Raw genomic sequence first — 14,514 nt, forward strand, 5'->3', positions numbered from 1 at the left:
CACAAGTACACTTTAAACACGGGACTTGAGGGGGGGAATCAGGGGTAGGGGGTAAGGGGGAGGGAAGGGGTGGGGGGGAAGGGTAGGAGGTAATCCAGCGCAAGCAAGCAGCTGTCCGCTCCTGCAGCCATGAAGGCGCTGGTCATGCACCCGCTTGTCACACTGGGGGTAAAAATGGCGACTGCGGAAAGTTAGAGGAGGAATGCGAGAGTGTCTCCCAGCAGTAACCTTCAGGGGAAAATGTTGCCTCAACAACGGCCTAAACCAAGGTCGGTGCTGTCTCAGGGAGCCGAATGTCGATAAGATATAAATTGTTTGGTCTTTCCAGACGCAGTCTTTGCACATCCACACCGCTCGTCCATATCTGTCCATTCCATCCATTCTATTCAAATTGATCTCCGAAAAACGTCTTCCTTGCAAAGCTGAAAGCTGCTCCGAGATAACAACCATTTTGTGGTTCAAGTTCTGAATGTCCACAGTCCGAGTGCCAACAGCTTTGCCCACCACTCCAATCATATCGGGCAGCTTTGTGGGGCTTTGAACAGCTGTCACCGTTGTCTGATTTCCTCGATATACCAGGGCAATGCCTAATCCAATCAGCAAAAGTCCTGTAATCATGGTTCCGAATAGGTAGATATCTTCAATGTCCTCCAGAGAAAGAATCGCCAGGCACACGACCCGCCACCGCTCCCACGCGTCCATCGTGTAACCAGCCGCAAACGTTCCGGCAGGACAGACGGGTTCCCCCAAACCCAGACTACTTCTCGTCGAGAAAACTGTGTCAATTTCGTTAGGAGACCAGTTTATCAATTCCATGCTTTATATATATATATATATATATATATATATATATATATATACACAGTACATACTGTGTGTGTGTGTGTGTGTATATATATATATATATATATATATATATATATATATATATATATATAAGTAAATAAGTGCTATTTCATGCACTTGGTGAACACTAGGCACTATGATTTGATATCCTGTGTGTGTGTGTGTGTGTGTGTGTGTGTGTGTGAGAGAGAGACAGAGAGGGAGATGCAAAGACTAGGTTCATTAGTAGGAATTTAAGTGCTCCAAATAACCCTAAATCCCTCCTTCTTCTTGGCCTGCTCAGTCTTCTCAGCTGACTTGGCTTTGTGAAAAATTCAGAGGAGGATCCTGGGTTCTCACCCACACCAAAACAGGAACAACATCAGCATGGTGAGTAATCAACTACTGAAAACTGCGCTCCTGAGCATGAATACCTACATCTACTCTAATATATCTGCTCTTCTTAAAACTTGCATTATCATGCCCTGCTACACATTTCTGTTCTATTTTATGGATAAAAGCAACTACCAATAATTTCAAAAGTCTTGTTGGAATGGGAAAATGGCAGATCCTGAAATGTACATCCATGATTCAGATTTGTATAAGGTAAGGAAAAAAAAACCTCTGATAAGAGAAAAAAGTTTAATATTAAATATATAGAAACTACATCTCAGGCCTGAAAACAGTGATCACAGTGATCTTTGCTTGTCAACATTCCCAGAATGTATTTTGCAATCCAGTATTTGAGCCAGAAAATGAGCATGATGAAATCAAAGAAGTATTTAAGGTTGCCATATCCTCAGACTCCATCAGCAGTCCTACAAACCGTGAGTATCTCTTAGCATTTTTATCAGGAATTTCTAAGAGAAGTGGTGAACAATTACTGCACCAAAACAACAAGAATCCAGAGATATTCCTTTTAAATTATTGCAAGAATCTGGATTACATCTGGAGCATATTGAGAGATTTTTTGACAGAGCGTACCCAAAATGGGTTTCATCATATATGGGTCATAGTTTGAAATATCCAGGCAAAATCTGCTGTGGATTCTGGGGTATTTTGAGCCATGAACCCACCTCCCTTATTTTTATTTTATTTTTTTTTTTTAAGTTTGAAAAAAAAAATTATTCATACCTGGGTAATTGATTTAATGATATTATCTATTAAATCTTGCCCCAAAGTCTAACCCCTTAAATTATATGGAAAAATAAAGAATATTTTTGACAATTAAAAAAAAATCATTTATTTTAAAATGTGCTTGTCCAGTACTATTAAAATAATATTTAAAATTTAAAAACAAAAAATGTCTCTACACTAAAGCTTCAGTATATTGTAATCAGTAATAAGTATCAAACCTTTTCCTCCATCTGGGCCACATGGGAAGTAGATGCCTTAGATTTCCAAAAACATATTAAAATCTGGATGTGATTTTAAAACATGTCAATACCGGTCTAAATCAAAAGCAATAGCTGGCTTTCCTCTATGCACACATCTTTAGATACAGTATGTGCTAAAATAGCTCATAATTATCACAGGTGAAACAGTTAAAACTGAGATATTTGTCACTACCAAAAGTAGATTATGAAAAGTATGCTCAAGAGCAAAGCAGAAAGATTTCATGAATATGTGAAATTATGCATAAATATGACCTAAAACATCATCAGATTTTCACACAAGTCCTAAAAGTAGATAAAGAGAACCCAGTTAAGCAAATGAGACAAAAATATTATACTTGGTCATTTATTTATTGAGGAAAATGATCCAATATTACATATCTGTGAGTGGCAAAAGTATGTGAACCTTTGCTTTCAGTATCTGGTGTGACCCCCTTGTGCAGCAATAACTGCAACTAAACATTTCCGGTAACTGTTGATCAGTCCTGCACACTGGCTTGGAGGAATTTTAGCCCATTCCTCCGTACAGAACAGCTTCAACTCTGGGATGTTGGTGGGTTTCCTCACATGAACTGCTCGCTTCAGATCCTTCCACAACATTTTGATTGGATTAAGGTCAGAACTTTGACTTGGCCATTCCAAAACATTAACTTTATTCTTCTTTAACCATTCTTTAGTAGAACGACTTGTGTGCTTAGGGTCGTTGTCTTGCTGCATGACCCACCTTCTCTTGGGATTCAGTTCATGGACAGATGTCCTGACATTTTTCTTTACAATTCGCTGGTATAATTCAGAATTCATTGTTCCATCAATGATGGCAAGCCGTCCTGGCCCAGATGCAGCAAAACAGGCCCAAACCATGATACTACCACCACCATATTTCACAGATGGGATAAGGTTCTTATGCTGGAATGCAGTGTTTTCCTTTCTCCAAACATAACGCTTCTCATTTAAACCAAAGAGTTCTATTTTGGTCTCATCCATCCACAAAACATTTTTCCAATAGCCTTCTGGCTTGTCCACGTGATCTTTAGCAAACTGCAGACGAGCAGCAATGTTCTTTTTGGAGTGCAGTGGCTTTCTTCTTGCAACCCTGCCATGCACACCATTTGTTGTTCAGTGTTCTCCTGATGGTGGACTCATGAACATTAACATTAGCCAATGTGAGAGAGGCCTTCAGTTCCTTAGAAGTTACCCTAGGGTCCTTTGTGACCTCGCCGACTATTACACGCCTTGCTCTTGGAGTGATCTTTGTTGGTCGACCACTCCTAGAGAGGGTAACAATGGTCTTGAATTTCCTCCATTTGTACACAGTCTGTCTGACTGTGGATTGGTGGAGTCCAAACTCTTTAGAGATGGTTTTGTAACCTTTTCCAGCCTGATGAGCATCAACAACGCTTTTTCTGAGGTCCTCAGAAATCTCCTTTGTTCGTGCCATGATACACTTCCACAAACATGTGTTGTGAAGATCAGACTTTGATAGATCCCTGTTCTTTAAATAAAACAGGGCGCCCACTCACACCTGATTGTCATCCCACTGATTGAAAACACCTGACTCTAATTTCACCTTCAAATTAACTGCTAATCCTAGAGGTTCACATACTTTTGCCACTCGCAGATATGTAATATTGGATCATTTTCCTCAATAAATAAATGACCAAGTATAATATATTTGTGTCATTTGTTTAACTGGGTTCTCTTTATCTACTTTTAGGACTTGTGTGAAAATGTGATGATGTTTTAGGTCATATTTATGCAGAAATATAGAAAATTCTAAAGGGTTCACAAACTTTCAAGCACCACAGTAAGTATATCTGACTTGTCTGAAAGAGATCAGGTGTTGTAAAATTTATGTCACAACCGAAATAAGATCACTATCAAAATACATTCTTTACTGTAAAATACAGTAAGATTATTTAAAATAACACGATTGAGTTATTTCAGTGCCTGAGATTAAGTTAGACTTGTTTCAGTATTGACGAAATTAGGGTACTTGTCAGAAATTACATAAAATTGTGAATATACATCAGAATAATTTTACTGTACACTTTATTCATATTGTTACACAAAGGTATGGGCATTTTAATTTACATTAATGGTATTTAGCAGACACTCTTATCCAGAGCGATGTACAACATATCCAATGCAGCCTGGGGAGCAGCTGAGGGTTAGGTGCCTTGCTCAAGGGCACTTCAACCATTCCTGCTGGTCTAGGGAATCAAACCAGCAACCTTTTGGTCCCAAAGCTGCTCCTCTAACCATTATGCCATGGCTTTGAGGCGTAAAAGTAGAAAATCCCCCCACCATACTGTCTATGCAATGTCAGTCTTATGTGTACAGAGATGCTTGAAAGTTTGTGACCCCTTTAGAATTTTCTATATTTCCGCATAAATATGACCTAAATCATCATCACATTTTCACCATCAAATTTCATGCAGAAATATAGAAAATCCTAAAGGTCCTCATTGTGGTATTGCAGGAGGAGGCAGTGTGTTTGGTCTGTGTTTGGTGTGTGTGAAGAGACCGTGCTGTAGCTGGGGAGTGCTGGTGTTTTCAGCAGCTGCGCTATTCTTGTTGACTATCTTGGGACTCACACTAGCACTTGTTCTCATACGTGAGTGAGCAGCAGTCGTACTCTTATTGCAATAATGATACAGATCACTCAGAGAGTTTATAATGGACTTCCTGTTACTGCATTTCATTTGGCTTCTCAACTTAGGATTTTTCAATTCACAGATAATTGCTGATAGTATTGTATTGTGTTTATGCAGGCTGTACACTCCATAAATATTGATGCCCATGATTATATCATCAAATTATCTGTAGCTGCCTATTCCTGTTATATAGACTGGACAGTGGCTTATTTTATACAAACAGCAATGATTCAGTCATTGTAAAGCAATTCTGTTATAGGAATGCAACATAAATGACTTACTAATGAATTGATTTTGGTCTATTGTAATGCTATATTAGTTGTCTGTGCAGAGAAATGTTTTGTATAGAGGTTTTTTTTAAAGTTATTTTTATGTTTGCTGTTTCACAGATATGAATAGAGACCCTGCTGAAGGAAGAGTGCTGTCTCTAAACTCCTGGAATGGAGACAGTGTTCAGCAAAGTTTTGTCCCAAATCCCACTGTTCCTCTTCCTGAATACAGCTCACCAATGCCACACCTTGAGCAAGAACCCATCCCATATACAAGTACATTTTTGGCCCTTTTAATATTTTATTTTACCATTTTCATGAACATTTAAAGTTCGGTTGTTTCTGTCGTTTGAACCTCCCATCTTCCAGAATGTGGAGGGGTCCTGACCAAATCAGAGGGAACTATCAGCTCCCCCAACCACCCAGACCCATACCCTCCTGACTCCATGTGTGTATGGGTGATCAGGATGTCTCCCCCATCTCTGGTCCAGCTCTACATCTCCTCCCTGGCCATTGAGGGACCAGTGCCATGCCTTTTTGATTGGCTGGAGGTTAGAGAGGAGGGAGAACATGCCACCACAGTCACCAGGTCAGCCTTGCTTGGCTTCACAACATTACCAAAAACTTTTTATGCCCAACTCTCAAGACCTGCTGCCGTAAACATAAACACTAATGTCTTCATCCCAGGATTAATACTGAACATCCTTGTAACAAAACGGTATCTCCAGATATCTCCAAAAATATGACTATATTAACTAATAACATTAAAACCCACGCACACATGGAGCAGATGTAAATCAATACAAATGTAAGTTGATTAAAGTGACAAATTTGTCACATTAAGGTGCCTCTACCCCTAGATTCTGTGGTAATGTGGCTCCACCCACTGTAAACACTAACAGCAGCACTGTGTGGGTTTCATTCCACTCTGATAGCAGTATTGGGGGCAACGGCTTCATTGCACAGTATCAGGCCATCCTTCCATGGCAAAGTAAGTAGACTTTATGTTGATAGCGTAATGTGTTATATGTTGGAAGTACTCTCTGAACTCTGTACTCCATCAGTCCAAAAGAGCCATTATTTCCTTGGAAATGGAGAAAATGAAATGTTCTGGCCCCAAGTTGTGTATTAAATCTCTTACATTTAGAGAATGATTCATGTTTCTGATATTGAAGTATTGCCCCTTCTTCTACTGAAGTCCATTGCTACTGAGAGAGAACTCTGGATATGCATTAAATGAAACATACAGTATACTCTAATGCAGGAATGCTGTCCACAGAATTACATAAAGTGCAAAATTGTTCAATAAGTGTGACACAGGGGGCAGCATGATGGTGTTGTGGTTAGCACTGTTGCCTCACAGCAAGAAGGTTCTGGGGCCTTTCAGTGTGGAGTTTGCATGTTCTCCCTGTGTCTGTGGGGGTTTCCTCTGGGTGCTCCAGTTTCCCCCACAGTCCAAAGACATGCAGGTTAGGTTACACCACAAAAAAATTATATCTTAGCAAGTGAAAATATCTTGAAAATAGTTTAAATGATCTCGCATTTTCTATTAGAAGAATATGAGACACCAATTCTGAGATTGTTAAACCTAGTTCTAGATTGCAACCAACTTATTCGAAGATGTCTTATCAAGTAAAAATATCTGTCCATGCAGCAAGATCATTCACTAGTATTAAGTAATTTTCTCCTCAAATTCAGTTTTCAATTTTTTGCAGTGTAATCTGTGGCTCTAAATTGACCGTAGGTGTGAATGTGAGTGTGAATGGTTGTTTGTCTCTATGTATCAGCCCTGCGATGATTTGGCGACTTGTCCAGGGTTTACCCCGCCGTCAGCTGGGATAGGCTTCAGCTTGCCTATGACCCTGCACAGGATAAGCGGCTACAGAAAATGGATGGATGGATGGATGGAAGTGTGACCCAAGTATGCCAAAGTATCTCATCTCATTATCTCTAGCCGCTTTATCCTGTTCTACAGGGTCGCAGGCAAGCTGGAGCCTATCCCAGCTGACTACGGGCGAAAGGCGGGGTACACCCTGGACAAGTCGCCAGGTCATCACAGGGCTGACACATAGACACAGACAACCATTCACACTCTCATTCACACCTACGGTCAATTTAGAGTCACCAGTTAACCTAACCTGCATGTCTTTGGACTGTGGGGGAAACCGGAGCACCCGGAGGAAACCCACGCGGACACGGGGAGAACATGCAAACTCCGCACAGAAAGGCCCTCGCCGGCCACGGGGCTCGAACCTGGACCTTCTTGCTGTGAGGCAACAGCACTAACCACTACACCACCGTGCTGCCCCTGCAAATGACATAATTTCATAAAACAGTATTAATAACTGCATACGAGGGCGATTACAGTCCAAAATGTGTGTGGGTGAGCTTATTAGTCACAGGGTTTTGGGGCGTTTTTTTTTTTGTATAAATAACTAGGATGAATGGGATCGGCTTTTGGATAATTATTTTTGATATGCGTGTTATAAGAAAGCTGCTCTGCAGAGGAATTCATGTGCGATAGCGGCCGTTGCCTGCTGCCTGTGTCTGTGTGTGACAGCCAGCTGAACTGTCAGGACCAGACAGATGAGACCAACTGCAGCGGCAAACACACAGGTAAGAGCTCTGAATTCATACATTAATAACTAAATGGCTAACTGTACTATGAACTATGTAGTAGGAGAGTGGATTGTTGGCCTTTCACATGAAATTAATAATTCCGTCTGTCCTAATTTCTGTATTGCTGCACAGACTGTGGAGGTGAAAAGACAGGTCCAAATGGCTCACTGTCCAGTCCAAATCATCCAAAGTATTATCCAAACCAGCAGGCAAGTGCCACTTTCAGCAAACTAGTGATGTGAACAAATAATCAACTAATACAGTACCTTAATCTGCCATTAAAATACTACTCTGAATTCAGAAATAAACTTGACTTTGTTGGAAGCAAGTAAAACTGTGTAGCAAAAGCGAAGAATCAAAATGAATCCGTTCCAGCAGGTAACACACACGCTCTGTGTACACCAAAGTTGGTGCTTTTAAAACTGTTAGTGAAAATCATTATTTTATGTAGCAACCATTTTATTCAGAAAACAGCAATAAAGGAGAAACAACACTGGAAGATGATGTTTGAATAATGAACTGATTTGCATATTAATGCACAATCAACTGGAGATGCATTTGACTACAACTGTAAATGCATGCGGTTAAAATCTGATCAGAAAACCATCCAAATACAAGTCACACGAAACGTCCAGGTGTAAATGGGATCTTAGTCTTATCCATATATTTCTGTTGCACTTTCTCAGCGGTGTACGTGGCATATATCTGCAGAGAAAGGTCAGGTTATCCAACTGAGTTTCCACAACTTCAGCCTGGAGACTCAAGATGTCTGTGAGTTTGACTATGTTGAGGTTCATGATAGTAGCAACACTGGAGACAGCAATGTCATAGGCAGGTGAGAATGCCTTCTCTAAATTGCTGTTTATCTTTCATATTTCTTCTAACCAGCACTACCACAGCACAGGTGAATGAAAACAAAAATACTTTCCAATTACCTCCACCAAGGAGGTTGTGTTTTTGGTTTGTTTGTCTGTCTGTAAACAGGATTGCTTATGGGCCAAGATAGAACCCATTACATTTTGGAGTGAATCCAAGTCACAGATTGGTCCAGCCAAGAATTTCGATTCACTTTCGCTCACTTTGCGAGATTGGCCTTGGTGGAAGTCTGTACTCAACAATGTCATGCATTGTAACATCCAGTAGATAGCAGTAAAGTTCAACATTGGCAAAACATAGACAATGTAGAAATACGATGACTCCATAATCACAATCCACATTCACAGGTACAGTAATGCTCTGGGATACACATGGAGACTAGATGCTCAAATGTAAGCCAGAAAGCAGTCATCATGGAGCACTTGGGGACAGTGGTTTCAAAGTATGCTTAATGTGAAACAAGCAAGCTATGTAATAATTTCCAGTAAGTATGACTCATCGAGACATATAAAGTGGTTGCAGATTTGCAGATTTTTGCATCATATCATGTAGTCCTTGGTGGAGGTCTGCATTCTCCAGGTGCCCTTCTAGTTTTATTGTATTTCACATGCAGCTTCTCAGCGCTGTCGTCTCACAGCAAGAAGGTCCGGGTTCGAGCCCCGTGGCTGGCGAGGGCCTTTCTGTGCGGAGTTTGCATGTTCTCCCCGTGGGTTTCCTCCGGGTGCTCCGGTTTCCCCCACAGTCCAAAGACATGCAGGTTAGGTTAACTGGTGACTCTAAATTGACCGTAGGTGTGAATGGTTGTCTGTGTCTATGTGTCAGCCCTGTGATGACCTGGCGACTTGTCCAGGGTGTACCCCGCCTTTCGCCCGTAGTCAGCTGGGATAGGCTCCAGCTTGCCTGCGACCCTGTAGAACAGGATAAAGCGGCTAGAGATAATGAGAGGAGATCATGTAGTCCTTGGTGGAGGTCTGCATTCTCCAGGTACCCAAGAAGGTCCGGGTTCGAGCCCCATGGCTGGCGAGGGCCTTTCTGTGCAGATTTTGCATGTTCTCCCCCTGGGTTTCCTCCGGGTGCTCCGGTTTCCCCCACAGTCCAAAGACATGCAGGTTAGGTTAACTGGTGACTCTAAATTGACCGTAGGTGTGAATGTGAGTGTGAATGGTTGTCTGTGTCTATGTGTCAGCCCTGTGATGACCTGGCGACTTGTCCAGGGTGTACCCCGCCTCTCGCCCGTAGTCAGCTGGGATAGGCTCCAGCTTGCCTGCGACCCTGTAGAACAGGATAAAGCGGCTAGAGATAATGAGATGAAATGAGATACAGCTTCTCAATCATTGCTTGTGACATAACTACAGATGTGCCAGCAAAGTAAGCTGAAAAACATCAGCCCAAATAGAGATGAAATGTAAAGCACATTTCACTTTTCACTGTATGACTCTACAGTCTGGGCTAGAAAGAAATCAGTTTCAGTCTCACTTCTTCATACCATTCTGTAGATTTCATTTTCAACCATTAATGTTATGTTAGCTAGCTAGACCATTTATACCAACCACCTCTGATTACTCTGCTTGATAAAATCAGTGCATTTCTCTCTAATGGTTGCTATAGATACTGTGGCTCAGACCTCCCACCTGACCTTACCTCCACTGGGCCTGTGATGAGTGTGGTGTTTGTGGCTGATGAAGGTGTGGTTGACCGTGGCTTTTTTGCCACATATCGGGTCATCTCTCGCTCAGAGAGTGAGTATTATATGGGATGTGACTATATGCTTAGACTTGATAGTTCTTTCAGGTCACTGGGGTGCAAACGCAACATTAACAATTATTACTGTAAATAGTATGGTCTGTAAAACAGGCGACAAGATACCAGATATAAATAAGGATATACAGTAGCATCACATTATTATGAAAATATAAACAGCTATTACTACCATTTATAAAGTGTCCATTATCATATGTATTAAATATAGAGATTTCTGAATATATTACATTTCATGTTTGTGGTTTAATTTTACTCTGTTAAGGAGGATGCAGTTCTGAGCAGTTTGCCTGCAGCACAGGGGAATGCCTGCACCATGCCTGGCTCTGTGATGGCTGGAACGACTGCGCCGATGGTTCAGATGAGCAAAACTGCAGCAACTCCACCTATCCCTCTTTCAGTAAGAACATGTACACACTGCTGAGATACAACCATAAGTGATGTCATATAATATAGGTGGCACGGTGGTGTAGTGGTTAGCACCGTCACCTCACAGCAAGAAGGTTCTGGGTTCGAGCCCAGTGGCCGAAGGGGACCTTTTTGTATGGAGTTTGCATGTTCTCCCCATGTCTGTGTGGGTTTCCTCCGGGTGCTCCGGTTTCCCCCACAGTCCAAAGACATGCAGGTTAGGTTAATTGGTGTCTCTAAATTGACCGTAGGTGTGAATGCGAGTGTGAATGGTTGGTTGTCAGCCCTGTGATGGCCTGGCGACTTGTCCAGGGTGTACCCCGCCTCTCACCCATAGTCAGCTGGGATAGGCTCCAGCTTGCCCATGACCTTGCACAGGATAAGCGGCTACAGATAATGGATGGATGGATAATATACAACCCCAATTCCAAAAAAACGTTGGGATGCTAAACTGTAAATAAAAACAGAATGTGATAATTTGCAAATCATGGAAACCTTATATTTCACTGAAAACAGTCCAAAGACAATATATCAGAGGTTGAAGCTCATCTCATCTCATGCCGCTTTATCCTGTTCTACAGGGTCGCAGGCAAGCTGGAGCCTATCCCAGCTGACTACGGGCGAAAGGCGGGGTACACCCTGGACAAGTCGCCAGGTCATCACAGGGCTGACACATAGACACAGACAACCATTCACACTCACATTCACACCTACGCTCAATTTAGAGTCACCAGTTAACCTAACCTGCATGTCTTTGGACTGTGGGGGAAACCGGAGCACCCGGAGGAAACCCACGCGGACACGGGGAGAACATGCAAACTCTGCACAGAAAGGCCCTCGCTGGCCCCGGGGCTCGAACCCAGACCTTCTTGCTGTGAGGCGACAGCGCTAACCACTACACCATCGTGCCGCCCGAGGTTGAAGCTGAGAAATTTTATTGTTTTTTGAAAAATATGCTCATTTTGAATTTGAAGTTACAAATTACTAATTTAATATTAATGCAGTGAACCACTGTAACCTGGAAATGAAGTGACTATAGCTTTATCCAGACTGTCTCAGGTTCACCCCAATATACTAACATTCCTTATCACATGGGTAATTTATAAAATAAAATTAAAAAAAAAAAATTGTTCTCCATTACCTTCCCTTCACTACCCATTTCATTAGTGATTTTAATCATTGTCTGCTACAGGTTCATCTTGTGAACCCATTCATGTGGAGATGTGCCAAGGTCTGAGTTATAACCTCACATCCTTCCCCAACATCTGGCTCTCCATTGCTGATCAGACAGAGGCTGCTTATGTGCTTCATCAGTACAGTGTACGTAACAACACCCAGAATCTTGCCTGTAATGTTTAATGTATTGGATCCTTTTCTATATCTCCATCCTCCTCTTTGGCCAGGTTCTGATGGAGCTGGATTGTTTTAAGCCCCTGCAGCAGCTCGTGTGCGCGCTGATCGTGCCACGGTGCAGTGTGCAGGGTGGTGTGCTGCAGCCGTGCAGCTCCGTGTGTTCATCAGCAGAGCAGCAGTGTGCACGTGATCTGGAGCTCTTTAGCCTCAGCTGGCCTTTTAACTGTCACATACTGCCTGACGCACACGACCCCAAGCAGTGCTTCGTGCCATAGGATACAGCACTGCTTACATGACATTATAATGCCCCACCATTTCTGCTTCAGCTTTGAGTATTTTTTGGGATTATGTAAAAATTAAGATAATCCAAGCTTACTTTTGTCAGGTGCTGCAAAAATATACTTTATATCATACTCGTATACTATTTTGTAATACCAATGACCCACCTTTTATTTCATAGTTAAATAAAATCCTTTTAGTTTGCTTAGCGACAGAATTAAACTTTGGCCTAGATCTGCATCTTTTCTGCCTCAGTTGGTCTTTCAAATGCCACAAGCTGTCCAGCTCCCTCAATCTCTCTCACAGCATAGGGACTCTCATGTCAAACCATGAGTAACTGCTTCAAGTGACTTACGATAATTTTAGTGGCCTCATGACTTTTGTTACAAAAAACAAACCAACCCCGAGACCGGTGTCCTTCCTATCACAGTACTTAGCTTGCTAGTTTGCCACAGTGGGTTATGCAATTAGTTCTAGATTAATACATTTTAACCAAACACCATTATATATAATATGCTGATAGCATGGGTACTTTAAACAAAAACACCAAAAATATTAAAATTACTGTCATTTAATTCATCACAGTAATTTTTACTTTATTTTAGAAATGTAACTGCTTGATGTAAACTTCAGTATGCTGGACCATTATCTCATTATCTCTAGCCGCTTTATCCTGTTCTACAGGGTCGCAGGCGAGCTGGAGCCTATCCCAGCTGACTACGGGCGAAAGGCGGGGTACACCCTGGACAAGTCGCCAGGTCATCACAGGGCTGACACATAGACACAGACAACCATTCACACTCACATTCACACCTACGCTCAATTTAGAGTCACCAGTTAACCTAACCTGCATGTCTTTGGACTGTGGGGGAAACCGGAGCACCCGGAGGAAACCCACGCGGACACGGGGAGAACATGCAAACTCCACACAGAAAGGCCCTCGCCGGCCACGGGGCTCGAACCCGGACCTTCTTGCTGTGAGGCGACAGCGCTAACCACTACACCACCGTGCCGCCCCTATGCTGGACCAGTCTGTGGATTTATCAGCAATTATATGAAGGAAAATCCCTTCAAAAAAAAAAAAAACAAGTCCTTTATTTAAAAAAAAAAAAAAAATCACACTTCACTATGAAATAAGTAGCAGAAAATAAGATAATTAGAATGCCCTGTTAAAAGATGCTATTAGAACCAGAAAAGGTCTGGGGTTTTTTTCTCGTTCGTACGGTGCTACAGTTCTACCAAAGTAAAGTAATTTAACCAATTAACACTCCAAAATGGACCTGTGGCTTGTCTAGAAGTGGATTTGACAGGAAATTGTCATAGTTAAAACAGTTCCCTGCAGTTTTCCTCCTGTCTTCTGTTTGCACTTTTTGAATAAATAACTAAATCTGGAAAATTCCTGCATTTCTTAAATTGGGAAGGGCAGCGGTTAAAAAGCTCAGATAGTAAACAAACTACATTACATGAGGATTTGACATAAAAAAGGCAGACGTACAGAATCTGTCTTGATAGTAGTCAATTATTTTTCCACACCAATATTTTGTAATGCCGCAAATTCAATCAACTGAAAATGCTTGCAGATATTTATGCATTATTCCAGACTTCTTGAAAAACTACTCATAAGACTTTTCTTAAAAAAGTATCTAATCCATGAAATCATTTATTATTAAACAAAGTAAATAATTTAAAAATTATGTTCCCTCAGCACAAAAATTGGATTGAATTTTACCATTCATTATTTGATTATAACAAATCAGTGATATTACCTAATCTTTCAACATTTTTAGAGACCTGAATTTCCGTTGGCTCTACAGCTGCTACACCGACATGATGAGTTTGAGTGTGTGGTCCAGTGCTACTGCAGTCAGGCCCCAGATTCTGTACTTATCACTGTGAAACACAGGAAGAGTGACTCCATAGTGATTACCAATGCGAAAGTGTGTATAGCCTCGGTTCTGAGGGTTGCATAGATGGGCAACGGTCAGGGTGAAGATCTCCTCCACCTTTGAGACACAGAAGACAAGTGAAGCAAGCCAAGCAATCATCATCTGAGGACAAATATTCCAACTACATTATTTA

The 14,514-nt window shown here is 41.6% G+C and overlaps 2 protein-coding genes across 7 annotated transcripts in view; one reads left to right on the forward strand and one right to left on the reverse strand.

Annotated features, from left to right (window-relative positions):
• Positions 1 to 1,165: 1,165 nt before the first annotated feature.
• Positions 1,166 to 13,202, forward strand: mfrp (membrane frizzled-related protein). 5 transcript variants are annotated; one of them, XM_060944127.1, is made up of 14 exons: positions 1,166 to 1,215; positions 1,347 to 1,431; positions 1,547 to 1,652; positions 4,699 to 4,833; positions 5,263 to 5,418; positions 5,512 to 5,731; positions 6,003 to 6,133; positions 7,633 to 7,758; positions 7,894 to 7,970; positions 8,448 to 8,596; positions 10,246 to 10,376; positions 10,661 to 10,795; positions 11,996 to 12,123; positions 12,207 to 13,201. In XM_060944127.1, the coding sequence occupies exons 2-14, from the start codon at positions 1,387 to 1,389 to the stop codon at positions 12,429 to 12,431; spliced, it is 1,764 nt and encodes a 587-aa protein (XP_060800110.1). In that variant the 5' UTR covers positions 1,166 to 1,215; positions 1,347 to 1,386; the 3' UTR covers positions 12,432 to 13,201. The 5 variants fall into 5 exon arrangements, with proteins under 5 accessions (XP_060800110.1, XP_060800111.1, XP_060800112.1 ...); XM_060944128.1 differs by lacking the exon at positions 1,166 to 1,215 and having other exon boundaries at positions 1,225 to 1,431; positions 6,078 to 6,133; XM_060944126.1 differs by lacking the exon at positions 1,166 to 1,215 and having other exon boundaries at positions 1,226 to 1,431.
• Positions 13,203 to 13,824: 622 nt separating this feature from the next.
• nudt8 (nudix (nucleoside diphosphate linked moiety X)-type motif 8) overlaps positions 13,825 to 14,514 on the reverse strand; it is a 29,094-nt gene continuing 28,404 nt past the window's right edge. For both annotated transcript variants that reach the window (XM_060944133.1, XM_060944134.1), the window contains one exon: positions 13,825 to 14,438. In XM_060944133.1, the coding sequence (XP_060800116.1) occupies positions 14,253 to 14,438 (186 nt within the window). In that variant the 3' untranslated portion in view covers positions 13,825 to 14,252. The remainder of the gene's footprint in view (positions 14,439 to 14,514) is intronic.

Source organism: Neoarius graeffei, chromosome 17 (genome assembly GCF_027579695.1).
Source record: "Neoarius graeffei isolate fNeoGra1 chromosome 17, fNeoGra1.pri, whole genome shotgun sequence".
In the NCBI taxonomy this organism is placed as follows: Eukaryota; Metazoa; Chordata; class Actinopteri; order Siluriformes; family Ariidae; genus Neoarius; species Neoarius graeffei.

Coding starts and splice junctions, on each gene's coding strand:
- mfrp (XM_060944127.1), top strand. CDS start 1,387: ATGGCAGATCCTGAAATGTACATCCATGATTCAGATTTGTATAAG. Junction 8,597..10,245: donor GACAGCAATGTCATAGGCAG/GTGAGAATGCCT, acceptor TGGTTGCTATAG/ATACTGTGGCTCAGACCTCC. Junction 12,124..12,206: donor ATGTGCTTCATCAGTACAGT/GTACGTAACAAC, acceptor CTCTTTGGCCAG/GTTCTGATGGAGCTGGATTG.